The following is a 19,094-nucleotide window of genomic DNA, read 5'->3' as shown; positions in this document are numbered from 1 at the left end:
TAGTAATATTTACACCTTTATTAACTAATTGGTTAACACCTCTAATACCTAATATTTACACCTTTATTAACTAATTGGTTAACACCTCTAATAACTAATATTTACACCTCTAACACCTAATATTTACACCTTTATTAACTAATTGGTTAACACCTCTAATACCTAATATTTATACCTCTAATACCTAATATTTACACCTTTATTAACTAATTGGTTAACACCTCTAATACCTAATATTTATACCTCTAATACCTAATATTTACACCTTTATTAACTAATTGGTTAACACTTCTAATACCTAATATTTACACCTTTATTAACTAATTGGTTAACACCTCTAATAACTAATATTTACACCTCTAACACCTAATATTTACACCTTTATTAACTAATTGGTTAACACCTCTAATACCTAATATTTATACCTCTAATACCTAATATTTACACCTTTATTAACTAATTGGTTAACACCTCTAATACCTAATATTTACACCTCTAATACCTAATAGTAATATTTACACCTTTATTAACTAATTGGTTAACACCTCTAATACCTAATATTTACACCTCTAATACCTAATATTTACACCTTTATTAACTAATTGGTTAACATCTCTAATAACTAATATTTACACCTCTAATACCTAATAGTAATATTTACACCTTTATTAACTAATTGGTTAACACCTCTAAAACCTAATATTTACACCTCTAATAACTAATTGATTTACACTTTTGATAACTAAATGGTTTACACCTTTAATAACCGATTGGTTTCATTCAGATCGTCAGGAAGTGCCTTACCTCGAAACGTCGTGTCGATCAACAACCGATTGGCATTCAACTTCCGGTCCGGATTCGTCGGCACTCCGGGAACTGGTTTCCAAATAAACATTACGCGTCTTGGAGGTAATAACAGCACCAGTTGATTCTACATGTGAAGAATATTCATGACTTTCATATTGCTGAATATGCTTATGGCTTTTACGTTCAGTTGCAGTATATTATCATGTTTGCTCTGTTCCGTGTAGTCCATCCTTCAACACTTTGCATCCCCCCCCGCCCCCAGAAAAAATCCGGAAAGCATTGTAGAAACTTAAAGAAAATTCTCTTCTTGACTGTTTAAGGAGTTTTAGACTATTAACTACTCAGTTGCCCCCCCCCCCCTCCCCCCAACAAAAAATCCTAGATACGGCCCTGCTGTATTGCTGCCGCGTGGGTCACGTTATGTAATCCATAACTGAATGACAAAACCAATAACGAAATTCCATTTTATATTTCTGTGCAAGAAAAAGTCCAAAGGGCATTTTAGCAAATTCGTTATTGCTTCATTAATAATTATCAGCTGCATCGTAGATAGGACTTCCGCTCCCAAGACGAAGACTTTTTTCTTTCATGATGTAAGAGGAATGCCACTCCAAAACTGGTTTTAAAAACCTCAACCTGCACAAGGCTTGATATCTAAAAGATTGTGATGGTGTGCAACAATATGACATTTATTCATGAAATACTTTATTTTGTACACGTACTGTTTAAAGAAAAATACATTAAAAAAGGAAACAAACAAAAAACCCAATATATATGTATATTAAGCTTTTGGGGAGGAAAATCGATCCGGTATCCGTAGTACACAGGATTCGGTTTTTAAAGGATTTTAAAGCACAGGCTATATACATGTAAATTCGGGACCAAACAATATGGCCGATGTAGACAGGAATCCGGGATAATCAGGGTCCGGTTTTTACCAGTTTTCACTGTATATATATATATATATATATATATATATATATATATATATATATATATATATATATATATATATATATATTTATTTATTGAGTTTATATTATTAATTATTTTGTACCACAGCATTATCGATTTTTTTTTTTAATTTTGTACCACAGCATTATCGAAAAAAATTATGTTACGTTTTCAACGTAGTTTCCATTAAAACATTTTTTAATCTAACTAGATTCATTTTTGTTTCTAAAATAGGCAACATCAAACGATCAACATCAACATCAAACGATCCGCTGTTGGGTCATCGCCAAGATAAATAATATTTGAATGTTTGTAATTTGTAACTAAGGACTACGGCTACAGTGTGAGTGATCCGATCTTGTATCCTCACCAAGATGAATAAGATTTGACTGTTTGTAATTTGTAGCTAAGGACTACGGCTACAGTGTGAGTTATCCGCTCTTGTATCCTCACCAAGATAAATACGATTTGAATGTTTGTAATTTGTAGCTAGGGACTACTGCTACAGTTTGAGTTATCCGCTTTTGTGTCCTCACTAAAATAAATACGATTTGAATGTTTGTAATTTGTAGCTGAGGACTATGGCTACAGTATGAGTGATCCGCTTTTGTGTCCTCACTTAGATAAATAAGATTTGAATGTTTGTAATTTGTAGCTGAGGACTACTGCTACAGTTTGAGCGACAAGGGTGAGAGCTACGACGGTAACTGGAATTATGCCATCGACGGTACAAAATGTCTGCCGTGGAGCCTCCGCCTTAACCAAAATCTGACATCCAGTGGATACGCGGACTACACAGGGTAGGTGACTCATTTATCGTTCTTTTGTTCAACATGATTTTCATGTTTATATCCAAGCAAGGTTTAAGCACACTGTCCTGGACCCAACAAAAGCTATCTGCCCGTCTGCCCACAACAGGGGGTAAATAGTTGTTAGTGATTAATGATTAAATGTTAAAGGATAGTTGTTAGTGAGTCGGCCAACTTCGTCGTAACAGTTGATAGTCTGAGACTAGCATTACACAGTGTAATTGTGTATTTCCCTGTTTTGATGTCTAGGAGTACGAGCACCTTTCTGACGGGTTCGGCTTGTAGAAACCCGCAAGGAAAACTCGACAAACCGGCGTGTTTAACGTTCGCCAAGGGAGGCAACTTCACTGTACGATACTGCGATGTGTGTCAAATTGGTGAGAAGGATCTCTGGCTCCGTCTCTGTTTGTCTGTCTCTCTCTCTCTCTCTCTCTCTCTCTCTCTCTCTCTCTCTCTCTCTCTCTCTCTCTCTCTCTTCCCTCTGTCTTTTTCTGTCTCTGTGTCTGCATCTGTTTGTCTCTATCTGCCTATCTCTGATTCTCTCTCTCATATACAACACATCACACACGCCACACACATGCACGCATGAATCCCCATACACATATACATACACAGAGATGTTTTAAATAGAAAGCAACAATGAGAAAGATTCGGTGAAAATTAACATAAATTGACGATTGAGAGAGAGAGAGAGAGAGAGAGAGAGAGAGAGAGAGAGAGAGAGAGAGAGAGAGAGAGAGAGAGAGACAGACAGACAGAGACAGGAGGATTGCGAAAAAAGCGTACATGTGTATGCGCGTGTGTGTGTATATATTTTTTTTTAAAACCCCTCATAGACTATGTGCAAGAGTTATATAAAACTATCGGACCTTGGCTGCAATATAAAGCATCATAATATACAATACGTATTTTATTAACAGAGTATGGAACACAAGATATATACGATGATTGTGAAACAGCTATTGCCGCCGAGCCCTCGATCTGCACGGGCTCCACTGCTGGGAAGTGTCTGGAAACTTGCGAACTTAACGGACTAATACCACTGATTTTGCCTCCTCCAACAGGTGCGCAGATTTCTTTCCGTTTGTACCATAAATATTCTTTCATTTCAGTATTCTTTATTGCGCGTTGTTTCTTGTAGTAACATCTCTCACAGGTAGGCATCTTACATTGTATTATGCCCAAGCTCGATATATTATGCCAAGCACATCGAGCTTAAACCTTAGTGGGAAATAAGATTTAGTACGAACATAAATACATCATTATCAACGTCAAATGCGAACACCAGGGGCAAAGTGGGGTCTACATCGGCGGGGTGTGAGTGTGTGGGTGTGGGTGGGTTGGAGGTTTAAACAAGCATCTAGAGAAGCCTTTAATTTAATTTTGTGTACATTTTCCCTATAGACGGGTTTTTCCGATTGTCGCCCAGCAGTTTATGACGTTGTCGATAGATGGCGTAACCGTACGGCCGCCATTAAGGGAGTGAATGAATGAATGAATGAATGAATGTTTAACGACACCCCAGCACGAAAAATACATCGGCTATTGGGTGTCAAACTATGGTAATGGAAACAAATAAGGTGATGATCAACATCAATAGAAAAATTCAAAGACTGTAAAGAACCGTGCAAGAATACAAATACAAATATCACAGATTGATACTGACCTTTACTCTAAACTTCAATTTGTGCTGTATTGGCCATTCTCAAAGAGAATGTTACACCCCTGCACCACGGTGAGGTTACAGCGCCCGCAGGGGTTAAGGGAGTGAAATTCACACAACAATAACATGTGACGGTATTGCACCTGGGTGCAGTTTTAGTATTTATGACTGTCTTGGAACGTTTTGTAAAAACAAAACCAGTCTCTCGGATAATTCAACCTCTTTTAAAGATTGTATATTCATATCAATGTCGGTGAAAATCTGTGAATGATTAAAAACATAAATAATAAAGCACGTATACACGCCAATACAAAAGCATAGCGAATAAATTAAAAACACGCAAGTAAATGTTTGATGGTTATTAAGTGAAACTTTACTGAATGTATCCTAAAATATAGAAAAATATTTCAGTTATGTATTTTTGTAAAAAAAAAAAACGTGGTGTACCATTTTTAAAAAGAAAGACTGACTTTAAATCTAGATACCAACGTTTAGCTGTTACTATTATTAGCTTTGGAATCACATGGGGTTGAAGTGGGGCGCAGTTCACACTTCCATATATTGCTCAAATTTTTTTTTTTATTATTTAAAAAATAAAAAATAAATATGAGTTATTATGGTGTTAAATGTGTGCAAATAAAATGATAAATAAATAATTTACTAACGTAACACGCATGCAGGCCATACCAAAAATCGCATCCCCACCCACTTCGTCAAATTTTATTTCTTAATTATTATTATTTATATTTATATTTATATTTATATTTATATTTTTAATTAATTAATTAATTAATTAATTTATTTATTATTATTTTATTATTATAAATAATTTTTAAATTATTATTTTTTGTTTCTAGAAAAAAATATTAAATTAAATTAATCATCCACAATATTCAACACTAAATTACCCTGAAAAACCACCTCTGATTAGTCATAAAATATTCTATATACTAGTTAATTACAAAACGAACCCCGTTAACACTGGCGATGCCCAAGACAAATACAAACAAAACAGGAGCATAGGCTGGGGTGGGAGGGGTCATCTGATACCCTCGTCCGCTGAGGTTAAAATGCTGTTTTAAAGTTCAGTATATTAGGCTATATAGGTGTCTAGGGAAATTATATTTGCTTGCATCAGTTGAAATTATTCGTTATGCTTTTGTATTCACGTGTATATACATGCTTTATTATTTACGTTTTTAATAATTAACACACTTCCACCAACTTTGATATGAATCTACAATCTTCCAATGAGATTGAATTATCCGACATACTGGTTTTGCTTTCAGAAAATGTACTAAAAATGTAATAAATAATGAAAATGCAACCAGATGCAATGCCATCACATGTTATTATTGAGCAAGTTTCACTCCCTTAATGGCGGACCGATCACGTGATTAAAAACATGGCCGAGCACAGTACTTTGACGTCACTGGCCAATAAACCCGTCTATATGAATAATTTAATTTTGCACTGTAAACATTGTTTTTGACACAGCGGGGGGGGGGGGGGGGGGGGGGGGATTGATGGTGACCCCCCAGCTTACACGTGTAACCAGTTATTAGATTTAAATTTATAAAACTTAATATTTTCGATATTTTTTGTTTTATTTGGCAGTAGTGGTTTTCTCTCTCGAGTGTCTATCACAATAACCAAATTATAGACACCACGTATTCCTAACCTTAGGAATGTGCTGGGGAGTCGTAAAACCAAAATTCCTTTTCCTCCCCTTTGTTTTATTAGCTGTAGTAAATCTAAAGTATTTGTTGATTATACAGGTTTTTGTTTTAAATTCTCTATTATTCCAGTACCTGCATAAATGTTTGCTTAATATTCATTTGTTTTGGTCATTTTATTCCAGAGGGTAAATGAAAAGTGTTAAATGTTATTAACAGTTTTTATCATATGCATGTAATATTCGAGTGAGTGTAAATGAATGTTCAGTATGATTTTTAAAAAATATTATTTTTATTCCAGTGAACGAATAAACAAGTTCTAAATATTCAGTGTTTATCGTATATTATTATTATTATTATTATTATTATTATTATTTTATTTTTTAAAAATAAATATTTATTGTCCAAGATCAAACAGCAGAGTCTGGGTTGGGAGCTCCTAATAACCGATTTCCATACATATCCATTACTCTCATCATGGGTAACTTGACAAGTGCTAAGTATTCTGCTTTTATACTACATTATTCTAATCATGGATAAATAGATAAGTGATAAGTATTACGTTTTTATCATATATTATTAAAATCATGGGTGAATTGATAAATGATAGGCATTAAGTTTTTATCATATACTATTCAAATCATGAATCAATAGATAAATGATAGGTATTAATATTTCACCATATATTATTCAAATCACGAATCAATAGATAAATGATAAGTATTCAGTTTTTATCATATATTATTAAAATCATGAAATGTACCTTGGTTTCACACGTTTTTTTATCATATATTATTCAAATCATGGATAAATATATAATTGAACAGTATTCAATTTTTATCATATATTATTCATATGGTTGAATGGATAAATGACAGGTATTAAGTTTTGATTATACATTATTCAAATCATGGATGAATAGATTTTATAAATAGATAAGTGCTAACTATTCTGTTTTTATCATATATTATGAGTGAATAGGTAAGTGCTAACTATTCACTTTTTATCATATATTATGAGTGAATAGATAAGTGATAACTATTCATTTTTTATAAAATATTATGAGTGAATAGGTAAGTGATAACAATTCAGTTTTTATCCCATATCGTTCCAGTGGATGAACAAACGTGCCCGACGCCGCCGATTCCGTCGGATGCGACGCAGACCTCAGAAACCGTGAAGAGCACATACCACCCTGGTGACACAGTGCGACTCCAATGCATGGATTCCGACAAGGATGTCAGCGTGACCTGCATGACGTCAGGGAAATGGTCGGAATGGAACGAACCCTGTAAAGGTAGGCGCACTCTTGCTGACAATTCAAAAAAGGTCAGGTCAGGTCAGGTCAATAGGCTTCACGTGTACATTTAGAGCAATATGTTGTAACGCACGCCTGTCATGGGCGCAGATGTCGACTTATGCCGGCTCCTCCGTCCAGGACAGGAAAGGGTTTGACGTGGGTGGGAGGAGGGACAGCCAGCGCTGGCAAGTGAAAGTGAGAACCAGTAAACCCAACCAGGGTCGGTAGCGGGCGGGGGCGCCGATAAAACTCAATTCGCGACAGTAAATCTGAACGACAAAACCGTAATACGTGACGAGGTATAGTATCTCTACACAATGCAGAGTCGAATGGGTAATTGGCAAAATATCGGCTCAGTCTATGAATCTCTATCCATTGCCTTGTCTATAGTTGAAGAGCCACTCCCGATGAGATCTTTTAATGGAGATTTCATGCTTCTTGCATCTGCACAAAGAGGACTGCCACTTCCAGATTAGTTTACTAAATGAAAACTAGCACTGTGTAGAGCTCATTGTAACAAGTACAGTCGTGAGGACATGCACTCATTTTGCACCAATGAATCACAACTGTGCTTTCATGATCCACTAACCGGAGTTCATCTTTAGGAGGACTGCCACTTCCAAGACTAGCTTAAAAAACTTGTATCAGCACGGGCGGGCGTAGGAAGGTGCCAAAAAGCGTGTGTGTGTATGTGTCTATGAATGGGGGTGGGGGCGCGGCGCGCGCGCGCGCGCGCGCACACACACACACACACACACACACACACACACACACACACACACACACACACACACACATTCTTTTCATTCTGTTGATCATACAGTTGTTATTGTTTTGTGTTTAGTCTTTTTTATTGTTTGAATTTGCGATTTACTAATTTAAAAAAACGTCAAATTCGTTTTACCCAAATCGTCCTTCAAGATCTTTGGTGGTCATAAAACCTACTGTAATACTGAACTACTGGTTGTAATGTTTACCCAATTAATTCACTATTATCATATAACCATTCCCATACAGATAATATACCTTACAATTTTGGCAGTTGTAAATTCTTATTAGAGTTCTCCTACTTTTTTGGAAGAGTATATATATATATATATATATATATATATATATATATATATATATAAAACATCGCTGCACCCCTGCTTTCTACGCCAGTGATCAGACAAGGTTGTATAATGTTACCCCTTTTCTTTCTAATAACTAATATTTAGATAATATTTACTAGTTCTTTTTTTCAAAACAAGAAAAATTTACAGCCAGGAATTGCGAATTTTACAGTCGTGTAGAAAGTAACATTTTAGCAATGTACACGTATCGCAAAACATGATTTAAAAATTAGCAACATCATGAGGGAAGTGTATATTAGCAGGACTTCTACATTATGGTAGCCCCACTCCCGTGGCTGTGATATTCAATGTTGGGCTAGTAAATAACTACTGTTGTCATGTCCGACGGCTAGTGAATTTTTAAAATCAAATGTTGCAGTTAAGTCTATTTTGTAAATATAAATATCCTGCCCCCACTCCCAATGTTAGTGTTTTTAAGCTCTATCTATCTCTTTAGGTGACATATCCAATTATTATTTAGTAAAATTGTATAAGCTTAAAGGGACATTCCTGAGTTTGCTGCAATCTTTTAAGATGTTATTGACTAATAAAATATTTCTACGATTAAACTTACATGTTAAATATATTTTCTTGCTTAGAATATTAGTGGCTGTATATTAAACGTGTTTCTGATCGTTCTAATATTTGTACTAGGTTAATTTTCATTTTATTTTCTAAAAAATATGTTTTCGTACGTACGAAATTATTTGAAGACAAAATCCAGTTTGGGCTTTTTACAAATATTAAGACAACCAGCAACACAATGAATATACAGACACTGATATTCTAAACAAGAACATATATTTACTATGTAAGTTTAATCGTAGAACTATTTTATTAGTCGGAAACATCTTACAATGCAGCAAACTCAGGAATGTCCCTTTAAAGTAAAGTAGGGCTAGTGAATGTTTAATTGTGGCTAGTGGATTTGATAAACATTCTAGAAGCCGTGATATTAGTAAGAAAAGCAGTTTAAGAAATACTTTACGTCCAGCTGGCAGGGGTTTCAAACTAAAAACGAATACATGTATATTAAGTTGGCATAATTGGTTAAGAAATACTTTACGTCCAGCTGGCAGGGGTTTCAAACTAAAAACGAATACATGTATATTAAGTTGGCATAATTGGTTAAGAAATACTTTACGTCCAGCTGGCAGGGGTTTCAAACTAAAAACGAATACATGTATATTAAGTTGGCATAATTGGTTAAGAAATACTTTACGTCCAGCTGGCAGGGGTTTCAAACTAAAAACGAATACATGTATATTAAGTTGGCATAATTGGTTAAGAAATACTTTACGTCCAGCTGGCAGGGGTTTCAAACTAAAAACGAATACATGTATATTAAGTTGGCATAATTGGTTAAGAAATACTTTACGTCCAGCTGGCAGGGGTTTCAAACTAAAAACGAATACATGTATATTAAGTTGGCATAATTGGTTAAGAAATACTTTACGTCCAGCAGGCAGGGGTTTCAAACTAAAAACGAATACATGTATATTAAGTTGGCATAATTGGTTAAGAAATACTTTACGTCCAGCTGGCAGGGGTTTCAAACTAAAAACGAATACATGTATATTAAGTTGGCATAATTGGTTAGATATTTAATACGATCACTAAGAAAGAATTCTTTACAAGATTCCTATTACTTTTTCTTTATTTCAGGTTGTCCCCCTGGTTTTGCTGAAATCTCCGACAAATGTTGGAAACCGATTGGTCGGCTAGACCACAGGTTTGACGCCAAGGCCCATTGTGTGAACAACTACAACGGTACCCTGATGACCATCAGAACGATAGAAGAACACGAGTTCTTCTACGAATGGAGGAAGACGTTAGGGTAAGCCTAAGGCCTTTTAAGTTCTATTATTTTCATAATATATTAAAGTCGCTGACGCTAGTTTCAGCCCGTGCATATGGACACTAAGTTTAATTAATCTACAAACCTGTAACACATTTGGATAAATTGACAACAGAGTGAAACAAGAGTCTCTGACGTTGGAATTGGGATACACCCTTAGAAATAGACTAGAACTTAACTCCATAACCATTACTTCTCAGACGCACATGCGTTTTTAAAAATATGAAAAAATGCATTTTGTGGTATTAAAACACTAGGATGACAAGAAACACTTCGGATGTACGCAACTGGATGATCTAAACAATAAAATCTAATTGATCATAAACGGTTCTAATAGTAACAAATATGTCTTAGTGTTTAAAAACAAGGGTCTGCCACTTTAAATCAAAACAAGCATTCTGAGAGTACTGCTAAAGCAATACATGTCCCCTACTGGGCCCAACACACTTTGTTATCTTCTAAGTTCAAGTTCATAACTCTCTGAAAAATAAGTAAAATCGCCATAAAAGTCAAACCTGGGGCCTAATTCTGTTAGACAACAAAGCATCCTGTTTGCAAGTCTTTTAGCATTACACTGCGAGATCGCAAAGTTGCGAGAGTTTAGTGAATTAGGCCCCATAATAAAGCTATACAGAATATTTCCGCTCAATATCACGACTTTACGACGGTTGCAGTTGCTAGCCTGGGCGCTCTAACAACTCATTTTTTGTCGTATAATCCATTAGTTGTTAATCTGAGCGCACCCCGTCGTAAGTCGGGAGTTGTGGAACTTACAACGCAACCGTCGAATTTGTCAACATCGTTGTGACAGTTGACAGTCTTATGTTTGTTCTACTAATTGAGAGCTGAGAAGTATCGTCGACCAACTTGATGTAACTAATATGTGATGCTTTTCTACTAATTGAGAGCTGAGAAGTATCGTCGACCAATTTGATGTATCTAATATGTGATGCTTTTTTACTAACTGAGAGCTGAGAAGAATCGTGAATCAGTTTGATGTGATTAATATGTGATGTTTTTCTACTAATTGCAGTGTTTCTGCCAGAAAGAAATTGTTGGGTATGGCACTATGAAATTGAATATTTACAATGTGTGTGCTTAATGCAAAAGTAGTTGATATAGGGTATGGGGGTCTCCCCCAGAAATATAATGGGTTAGGTTTAGTGTTAGGAACATCATACATTAATGATGAGAGTCATTCATTTTGTCAAAAGATCAACTTAAAAAACAAACAAATCTGCAAAAAACATTTGGGTATGGCGCCACACCCGCTTTACCCTCTGGCAAAAGCCTGAAATTGAGAGCTGCGAAGAATGGTGGATCGATTCGATGTGATTAATATACCGAGTCAAATTAAAAACTTCATAACCGTTTCATCTTGGCTAATTAGCAAATATGACAGAAGAACGTGTTAAATAAAGTATTTTTTATTGTATGACGTCGAAAGAAAGAATAGGAATAAATGTTGAATAAAAAATCTGTTCGATGCGCCCACAGCATTCGTTAAAACCACAAACAGTCAAAATGGTAATTCACAAGCGGGGTCGTCTGATGAAATCACAGGTTCAGTAGCGCGTATGCCCTCCATATGTACCCACAACTCCTCATTGACTGCCCGATGCGTGCAAAGACTACATTGGGCATACGGCGCCATTGTTCCACTAATGAGGCACCAAGTTCCTGCAAAGTCTATGGAGGGTTCTCAAGAATGCGCAGGCGTCTTCCCAGCACATCCCAGACGTGCTCGATAGGATTCAGGTCGGGCTACCTTGAAGGCCAATCCATGACATTGATGCCCGCGTTCCTGAGGTAATCCCTTGTCAAGATGGCCGTGTGGGGACAGGCGTTGTCATGCTGAAAGATCAGGCCTGGACCATGAGCTGCCATGAAGGGAACAAGTTCCTGGGCCAGCACCTGGTCGCGGTATGCAGCAGCGTTGAGGTTGCCATGGATCACAAGAAGTCGAGAACGTCCATTTCCACAGAAAACACCCCAAACCATTACACTTCCGCCTCCGAATCTGTCAACTTCACTGACACAACACTGAGCATGACGTTCACCACGTCGTCTCCAACACCCTCTGCCTGCTATCGGCAAATCGCAGTGTGAATCTTGATTCATCGCTAAACACGACTCTATTCCATTCCCTCGTCGATGAAATTAGGTCAAAATGGGTCCAACATATGGGCGCCATGCGTGGAGGTGAGCGGTTCGCAGCCGATTTCAGATCGTTTGCGTGGACACCCGATGTCTGAAAAGTTCATTAGTGGTTGCTGTCGCTGTCATGAAACGGTTGCGGAGGTGACGTAACACAACATGACGGTCATCTGCCTATGTCATCAGACGTGGTCTACCCGGTCGCTGGCGATCAGCTGTGGTGCCCGTTTGTTGTACTCGTGTACGCAGACTGCAACCCAACACCCTTGCAACGTCAGTTACTGACGTTCCCGCGTGAAACATGCCGACGGCACGTTCACGCTGTACATATGTGAGACGTGGCATCGAAACAGGTCGTGACAAATATCGTTTTAATGCGTTTTTTCTTTGTGTCAGACTACTGTTAGCAAATAACGATGAAAACACGTGTGCTATTGTAGTCACGTGACCAGTGGTCGTGCAATACTACCTTTGCCTTAATGGTGCTGTGCACGTGCTATGGATCGGGTCACGTGGGCTGTGATGGGCTTCAAATGAAAGGAAGGAAATGTTTTATTGAACGACTGCACTCAACACATTTTATTTACGGTTATATGGCGTCAGACATATGGTTAAGGACCACACAAGCATTGAGAGAGGAAACCCGCTGTCGCCACTTCATGGGCTACTCTTTCCGATTAGCAGCAAGGGATATTTTATATGCGCCATCCCACAGACAGGATAATTCATGTCACGGCCTTTGTTACACCAGTTGTGGAGCACTGGCTGGAACGAAACATAGCCCAATGGGTCCACCGACGAGGCTTCAAATGGAGTGTAGACATTGCCATTACAATATGTATTCCTGACAAATATACCGGCCTCGGTGGCGTCATGGCAGGCCATCGGTCTACAGGCTGGTAGGTACTGGGTTCGGATCCCAGTCGGGGCATGGGATTTTTAATCCAGATACCGACTCCAAACCCTGAGTGAGTGCTTCGCAAGGCTTAATGGGTAGGTGTAAACCATTTGCACCGACCAGTGATCCATAACTGGTTCAACAAAGGCCATGGTTTGTGCTATCCTGCCTGTGGGAAGCGCAAATAAAAGATCCCTTGCTGCCTGTCGTAAAAGAGTAGCCTATGTGGCGACAGCGGGTTTCCTCTGAAAAACAGTGTCAGAATGACCATATGTTTGACGTCCAATAGCCGATGATAAGATAAAAAATCAATGTGCTCTAGCGGCGTCGTTAAATAAAACAAACTTTACTTTTTCCTGACAAATACCTGGTGTCAACACTCATTGACTTTATTCAAATTTTAGATTGTGAAGTTTTTAATTTGACTCAGTACATGTTATGTTTTTCTACTATACTCTTCAAAACAAAGTAGGGAAACCTGAAATATTAATGTTAATATCAACTATTAGACCGAACATACGTTTTGACCACAGACAAACAAGTAAAGAACTTTCAGGTCTGTTTATCAACACACCGAAACACATTCCATAGTTTGCACATGCATCACGCAGTTGCCCCGTACACGTGCGTGGGTGTGGCATTCTCGATTTTGACAATTTCCAGGAAGGTCCATTAATCACTGTGGAACATTATTTCTGTCAATTCTTTTCATTCTGTTGATAATACAGTTGTTATTGTTTTGTTTTTAGTCATTTTTATTGTTTGAATTTGCGATTTACTGATAAAAACCCCGTCAACTTTTAAATTTCACTTCTGACCCCAGTCCGTCCTTCAAGATCTTTGGTGGTCATAAGACCTTGTGTAATACTGAACTACCGTTGTAATGTTTGTCCAATTAATTCACTGTTATCATATAACCATTCCCCACAGCTAATATACCTTACAATTTTGGCAACTGTAAATTCTTATTTGAGTTTTTGAAGAGTGTTATTGATAGCTGCGAAGAATGGTGGATCAATTTGATGCTCTTTTCGATTAGCAGCAAGGGATTATTATGTGATGTTTTCTACTAATTCAGAGCCGAGAAGGAATGGTGGATAGGCGCGGCTGATTGGGACCAGAATGGCTTCAAGTATGATGATGACCAGACACTGATGTCGTCGTATGAAACTGGCGATCAGTTTGAATTGCCCAGTAAGTATACTGAACACACTGAACACCTCATACAGGTGCATAAAACCCCACACACCCCAAAAAAAACACACAAAAAAACCACCGTAAAAATATTAGTGCATCTATAAATTGTAGCATAAAACGGTCTTTGATGTCGCATGTTCTGTCTATAATACCACTTTGGGATGTCACTCAAACATTGGAGGCCCTGACTGAGATGGAGTGCGTGAATCGGTCGAGTTTTTAGGAAGTTTGTGGGCAAACGTTTGAAAACCTGAATGAATGAATGAATGAATGTTTAACGACACCCCAGCACGAAAAATACATTGGCTATTGGGTGTCAAACTATGGTAATGCAAATAAATAAAGTGATGATCAACATCAAAATTTAAGGTTTAAACAAAAACAGTGTAAAGAACTGTGCAAAAATACAAATACAAATATCACAGAATTTTACGGATACTGAATTTTACTCTAAACTTCAATTTGTGCTGTATTGGCCATTCTCAAAGAGAATGTTACACCCCTGCACCACGGTGAGGTTACAGCACGCGTAGGGGGAATGAATGAATGAATGTTTAACGACACCCCAGCACGAAAAATAGATCGGCTATTGGGTGTCAAACTATGGTAATGGGGAATTGAAAACCTGATGTCCCGAACGAATTAACGTTTAACGACATCTCAGCACAGAAACACATCGGCTATTGGGCGTCAAACAAAATGCAATATTCTGCATTCTATCAGTAATATTGATCACAACAAATATCTGTAAATACAACACTTTTGAAATACATTTTTCATAATACATAATGTTTGCATACTTATGTATACGCTGAAAATATATACATGTTTATAAACACCAGCCATGTACCAAATTGTTGGATAAAATTTGATAAAATGAAATAATTAATTACAATGAACAACTGATCGAATCAATAATTCGTTACAATTACATATATAATTAAAATTAATAACAAACAAACAAACAAAAAAATCAACTAGTAAAATTGACCACAACAGAATGACTGAAATACATGGTCAAAAATGTTCAAGCCAACTAGATGTGATCCAGCACTCGGGGGAGGGGGAGCAGTTGCCCGCACCCCGTCTCATACGCTTATGCATATGTTGGTCAGATGGGCGTTTCTGGGAAATATGTTTCAGTATGTAATGCATGTTAGTGCACTTTGCAATACTGTAGGTACCCCTTTATAAAAATGTTGCACCCCTACCTAGAATATTCCTATATCTTCTCCTGCATACATATCTAAAGGTTTCATAGTCCGAGGATACTGACGTTAAACTCGATGTTTGTGCCAACATCCTTCACCGTTATTAAAGGCACATACCCTAGTTTTAACTTGTAAAAAATGGACACTAAGTTTACTTAATCTACAAAGCTGTAACACATTTGGATAAAGTTACAACAGAGTGTGACGTTAAAACCGGTAAATATCTTTAAAAATAAACTAGAACCCGAATCAATAACCGCTACTTCTCAGACGCACGTGCGTTTTCAAAAATATGAAAAATGCATTTTGTGGTATTAGAAACAACAGGATGACCAGAAACATTTCGATTCTACAGAAATGGATGAGCTAAACAATAAAATATTACTAATGTTTGATTTCAGTGATCATAAACGGCTCCAACAGTGAAAAAAACATGTTGTGATTAAAAACTAGGGCATGTCCCTTTAAAGCAAACCCAGCGTTAAACCTGTCCAATAGCAGGTTTATCGAGCAGGTGTTATCCTGAGGCCAATGAAACCCGTGTTTTTCTCTAAACAAGTAAATACTGTTACTACATTTTGCAAGTAGTATTCTGTTGATTAGTAACTCGATTGTTAGAGTCATCACATTTTGAGTGGTGGGAGGAAACAGGTGACATTATTTGTATGTAAAACCACAACTACCTAACTGTTGTGCTAGGTTCAGACTACCAACTGCCACAACAAAGTTGGCCAACTTTCTGCTGTCACGACTTCTATGACTGTCCAGTTACTAGTCTGAGCGCTGTTACAACTCTATGCTTGTCATATAACCCATTGGTTGGTAATCTGAGCGCAACCATCGCAAGTCGGGATTTTGGGAAAATTACAACGCAACCGTCGAGTTGGTCAACTTTCTGATGGTGGTTGGTAGTCTGATACTAGCATTACAGGTGATTCGTATGGTGAGAAGAATGTTCTTATTTAAAAAATCTTAACTACTTAACTTTTACAGAAGATGCGCGGTATTCAAAGAACTGTGTTATCCACGGTATTTGGGAGAAATGGCATTCCTCAAAATGTATGAGAACGAGTCAGTATATGTGTGAAAAACCACTGGCAGGTTAGTATAAGAAGTTATTGCTTTGTTCTTAACTATCTACTGTGAGATTTACATTCGTATACGGAACGAACCGCTTACGCCATACACATTCTAAACAGTAAACGTTAAGTTAATGTTTATTTTGTTTAACAACACCACTAGAGCACATTGATTAATTAATCATCGGCTATTGGATGTCAAACATTTGGTAATTCTGACACGTAGTTATCAGAGGAAACCAGCTACTTGTTTTCCAAATGAACATACCACGGCCTATGACCAGTTGTGGTACATTGATTGGAATGGGAAAATTGAATCAGTTGAATGGATCCGCCGACATTGTTCAATCCTGCGATGCAACCACCTCGAGCGAGCACTCAACCGACTGAGCGACATCCCGTCCCTCTAAACAGTATCTACTCCACACATACACTGTCCTCATACTATACAGTATCTACTCCACACATACACTGTCCTTATACTATACAGAACCTACTCCACACATACACTGTCCTCATACTATACAGTATCTACCCCACACATACACTGTCCTCATACTATACAGTACCTACTCCACACATACACTGTCCTCATACTAAACAGTATCTACTCCACACATACACTGTCCTCATACTATACAGAATCTACTCCACACATACACTGTCCTCATACTATACATAATCTACTCCACACATACACTGTCCACATACTATACAGTATCTACTCCACACATACACTGTCCTCATACTATACAGAATCTACTTCTCGTACATCGATTAATTAATCATCGGCTATTGGATGTCAAACATTTGGTAATTCTGACACATAGTCATCAGAAGAAACCCGCTACATTTTCCTAATATAGCAATGGATATTTTATATGGACATGCACATACCACGGTCTTCGATATACCAGTCGTAGTGCACTGGCTGGAACGAGAAATAGCCCAATGGGTCCACCGACGGGGATCGATCCAAAACCGACCGCGCATCAAGCGAGTGCTTTACCATTGGGCTACGTCCCGCCCCTTTCTTGTACGGAATCCACTTCTTATACAGAATCCACTTCTTGTACGGAATCCACTTCTTGTATGGAATCCACTTGTACAGAATCCACTTCTTGTACGGAATCCACTTCTTGTACAGAATCCACTTCTTATACGGAATCCACTTCTTGTACGGAATCCACTTGTACAGAGTCCACTTCTTGTACAGAATCCACTTATATTGAATCCACTTCTTGTATGGGATTCACCTATTGTACGGATTCCACTTCTTGTATCACCCAAATTATATCAAGTTAACATAATGCTTATTCCTGCAAATTGTGTATAGTTTTAGATTATTCTCAAGTCATACAAAATACCTAGCTTAAATTATTCTTACATCGTGCAAATTATGTCTAGTTTAAATATCTTTATGACATACAAGTTGTGTCTAGATTATGTCATTCTTACATTAGCCTATAGAAAATATATCTAGTTTGTGCTATATGATTACACAATTGCAAATTGTATCTAGTTTAGATTATTTTTACGCCATCTTATTTATTCTTATGTCATGCAGTCTATATCTAGTATATATATATCTATATATATATATATATATATATATATCTATATATATATATATTATTATATTATATTAATTCTATGTAGTTTATTATACATGTTTACTTCATGCGAATTGCATCTAAAATATCTCATGTCAGATAGATTGTGTCTGGTTTAGATTATTCTTTCATCTGGTCATACAGATGTTGTTGTTCTTAAGCCACATAGTTCGTAATCAGATTATACAAATTGTATTTTTACGTCATATTAATTGAAATTGAGTTTCTTATTATGCCATACAAACTACCTACTTTAGATTATCATCACACACACACACACACACACACACACACACACACACACACACACACACACATACACACACACACACTTACCTACGCACACAGACACACACGCGTTGGCACGCATGCACGCACGCACAAACACAATAAGACAAATACAAAATGCTTATACTATACCATATAAACATTAATTTGCCAAAAGAAAAGTGACATTTTTGTTTTAACCCATTAGTTAAGCCATTTCTAAACTTTTGCGGGTATTTCAATAAAATTTCAGTTGTCTGTCTATTTATGTGAGTTTTCTTCACAGGAAGTCCAGTGACATGCAAAGATCGCAAACGGGAATGTATCACTCTGCTGAGAGAGAACCCAATGGCCTGTACAGACCCTGTGGTGAAGACCAACGTTTGTCCCTACACGTGTGGGGCTGAGGTCTGCATGACGTCTGGTAAAACTAGTAGCTACACTCAAACAGAGCAATAGCCACCTCGTGCTATTGTCTTTAGATTAACTATAG

General features: G+C 37.1%; 1 protein-coding gene across 1 annotated transcript in view; it reads left to right on the top strand.

Moving 5' to 3' along the window:
- LOC121381388 overlaps positions 1 to 19,094 on the top strand; it is a 71,217-nt gene that overhangs the window by 47,380 nt on the left and 4,743 nt on the right. Inside the window, exons 15-23 of the mRNA XM_041510676.1 lie at positions 785 to 909; positions 2,417 to 2,561; positions 2,820 to 2,947; positions 3,491 to 3,634; positions 7,024 to 7,206; positions 9,987 to 10,158; positions 14,313 to 14,428; positions 16,636 to 16,743; positions 18,888 to 19,025. Coding sequence (XP_041366610.1) covers positions 785 to 909; positions 2,417 to 2,561; positions 2,820 to 2,947; positions 3,491 to 3,634; positions 7,024 to 7,206; positions 9,987 to 10,158; positions 14,313 to 14,428; positions 16,636 to 16,743; positions 18,888 to 19,025 — 1,259 coding nt within the window. The remainder of the gene's footprint in view (positions 1 to 784; positions 910 to 2,416; positions 2,562 to 2,819; positions 2,948 to 3,490; positions 3,635 to 7,023; positions 7,207 to 9,986; positions 10,159 to 14,312; positions 14,429 to 16,635; positions 16,744 to 18,887; positions 19,026 to 19,094) is intronic.

The sequence above is a fragment of the Gigantopelta aegis genome, chromosome 9, assembly GCF_016097555.1.
Source record: "Gigantopelta aegis isolate Gae_Host chromosome 9, Gae_host_genome, whole genome shotgun sequence".
Lineage (NCBI taxonomy): Eukaryota > Metazoa > Mollusca > Gastropoda > Neomphalida > Peltospiridae > Gigantopelta > Gigantopelta aegis.
The sequence above is the reverse complement of the archived record's forward strand: the minus strand, read 5'-3'. Positions and strand labels throughout refer to the sequence as shown.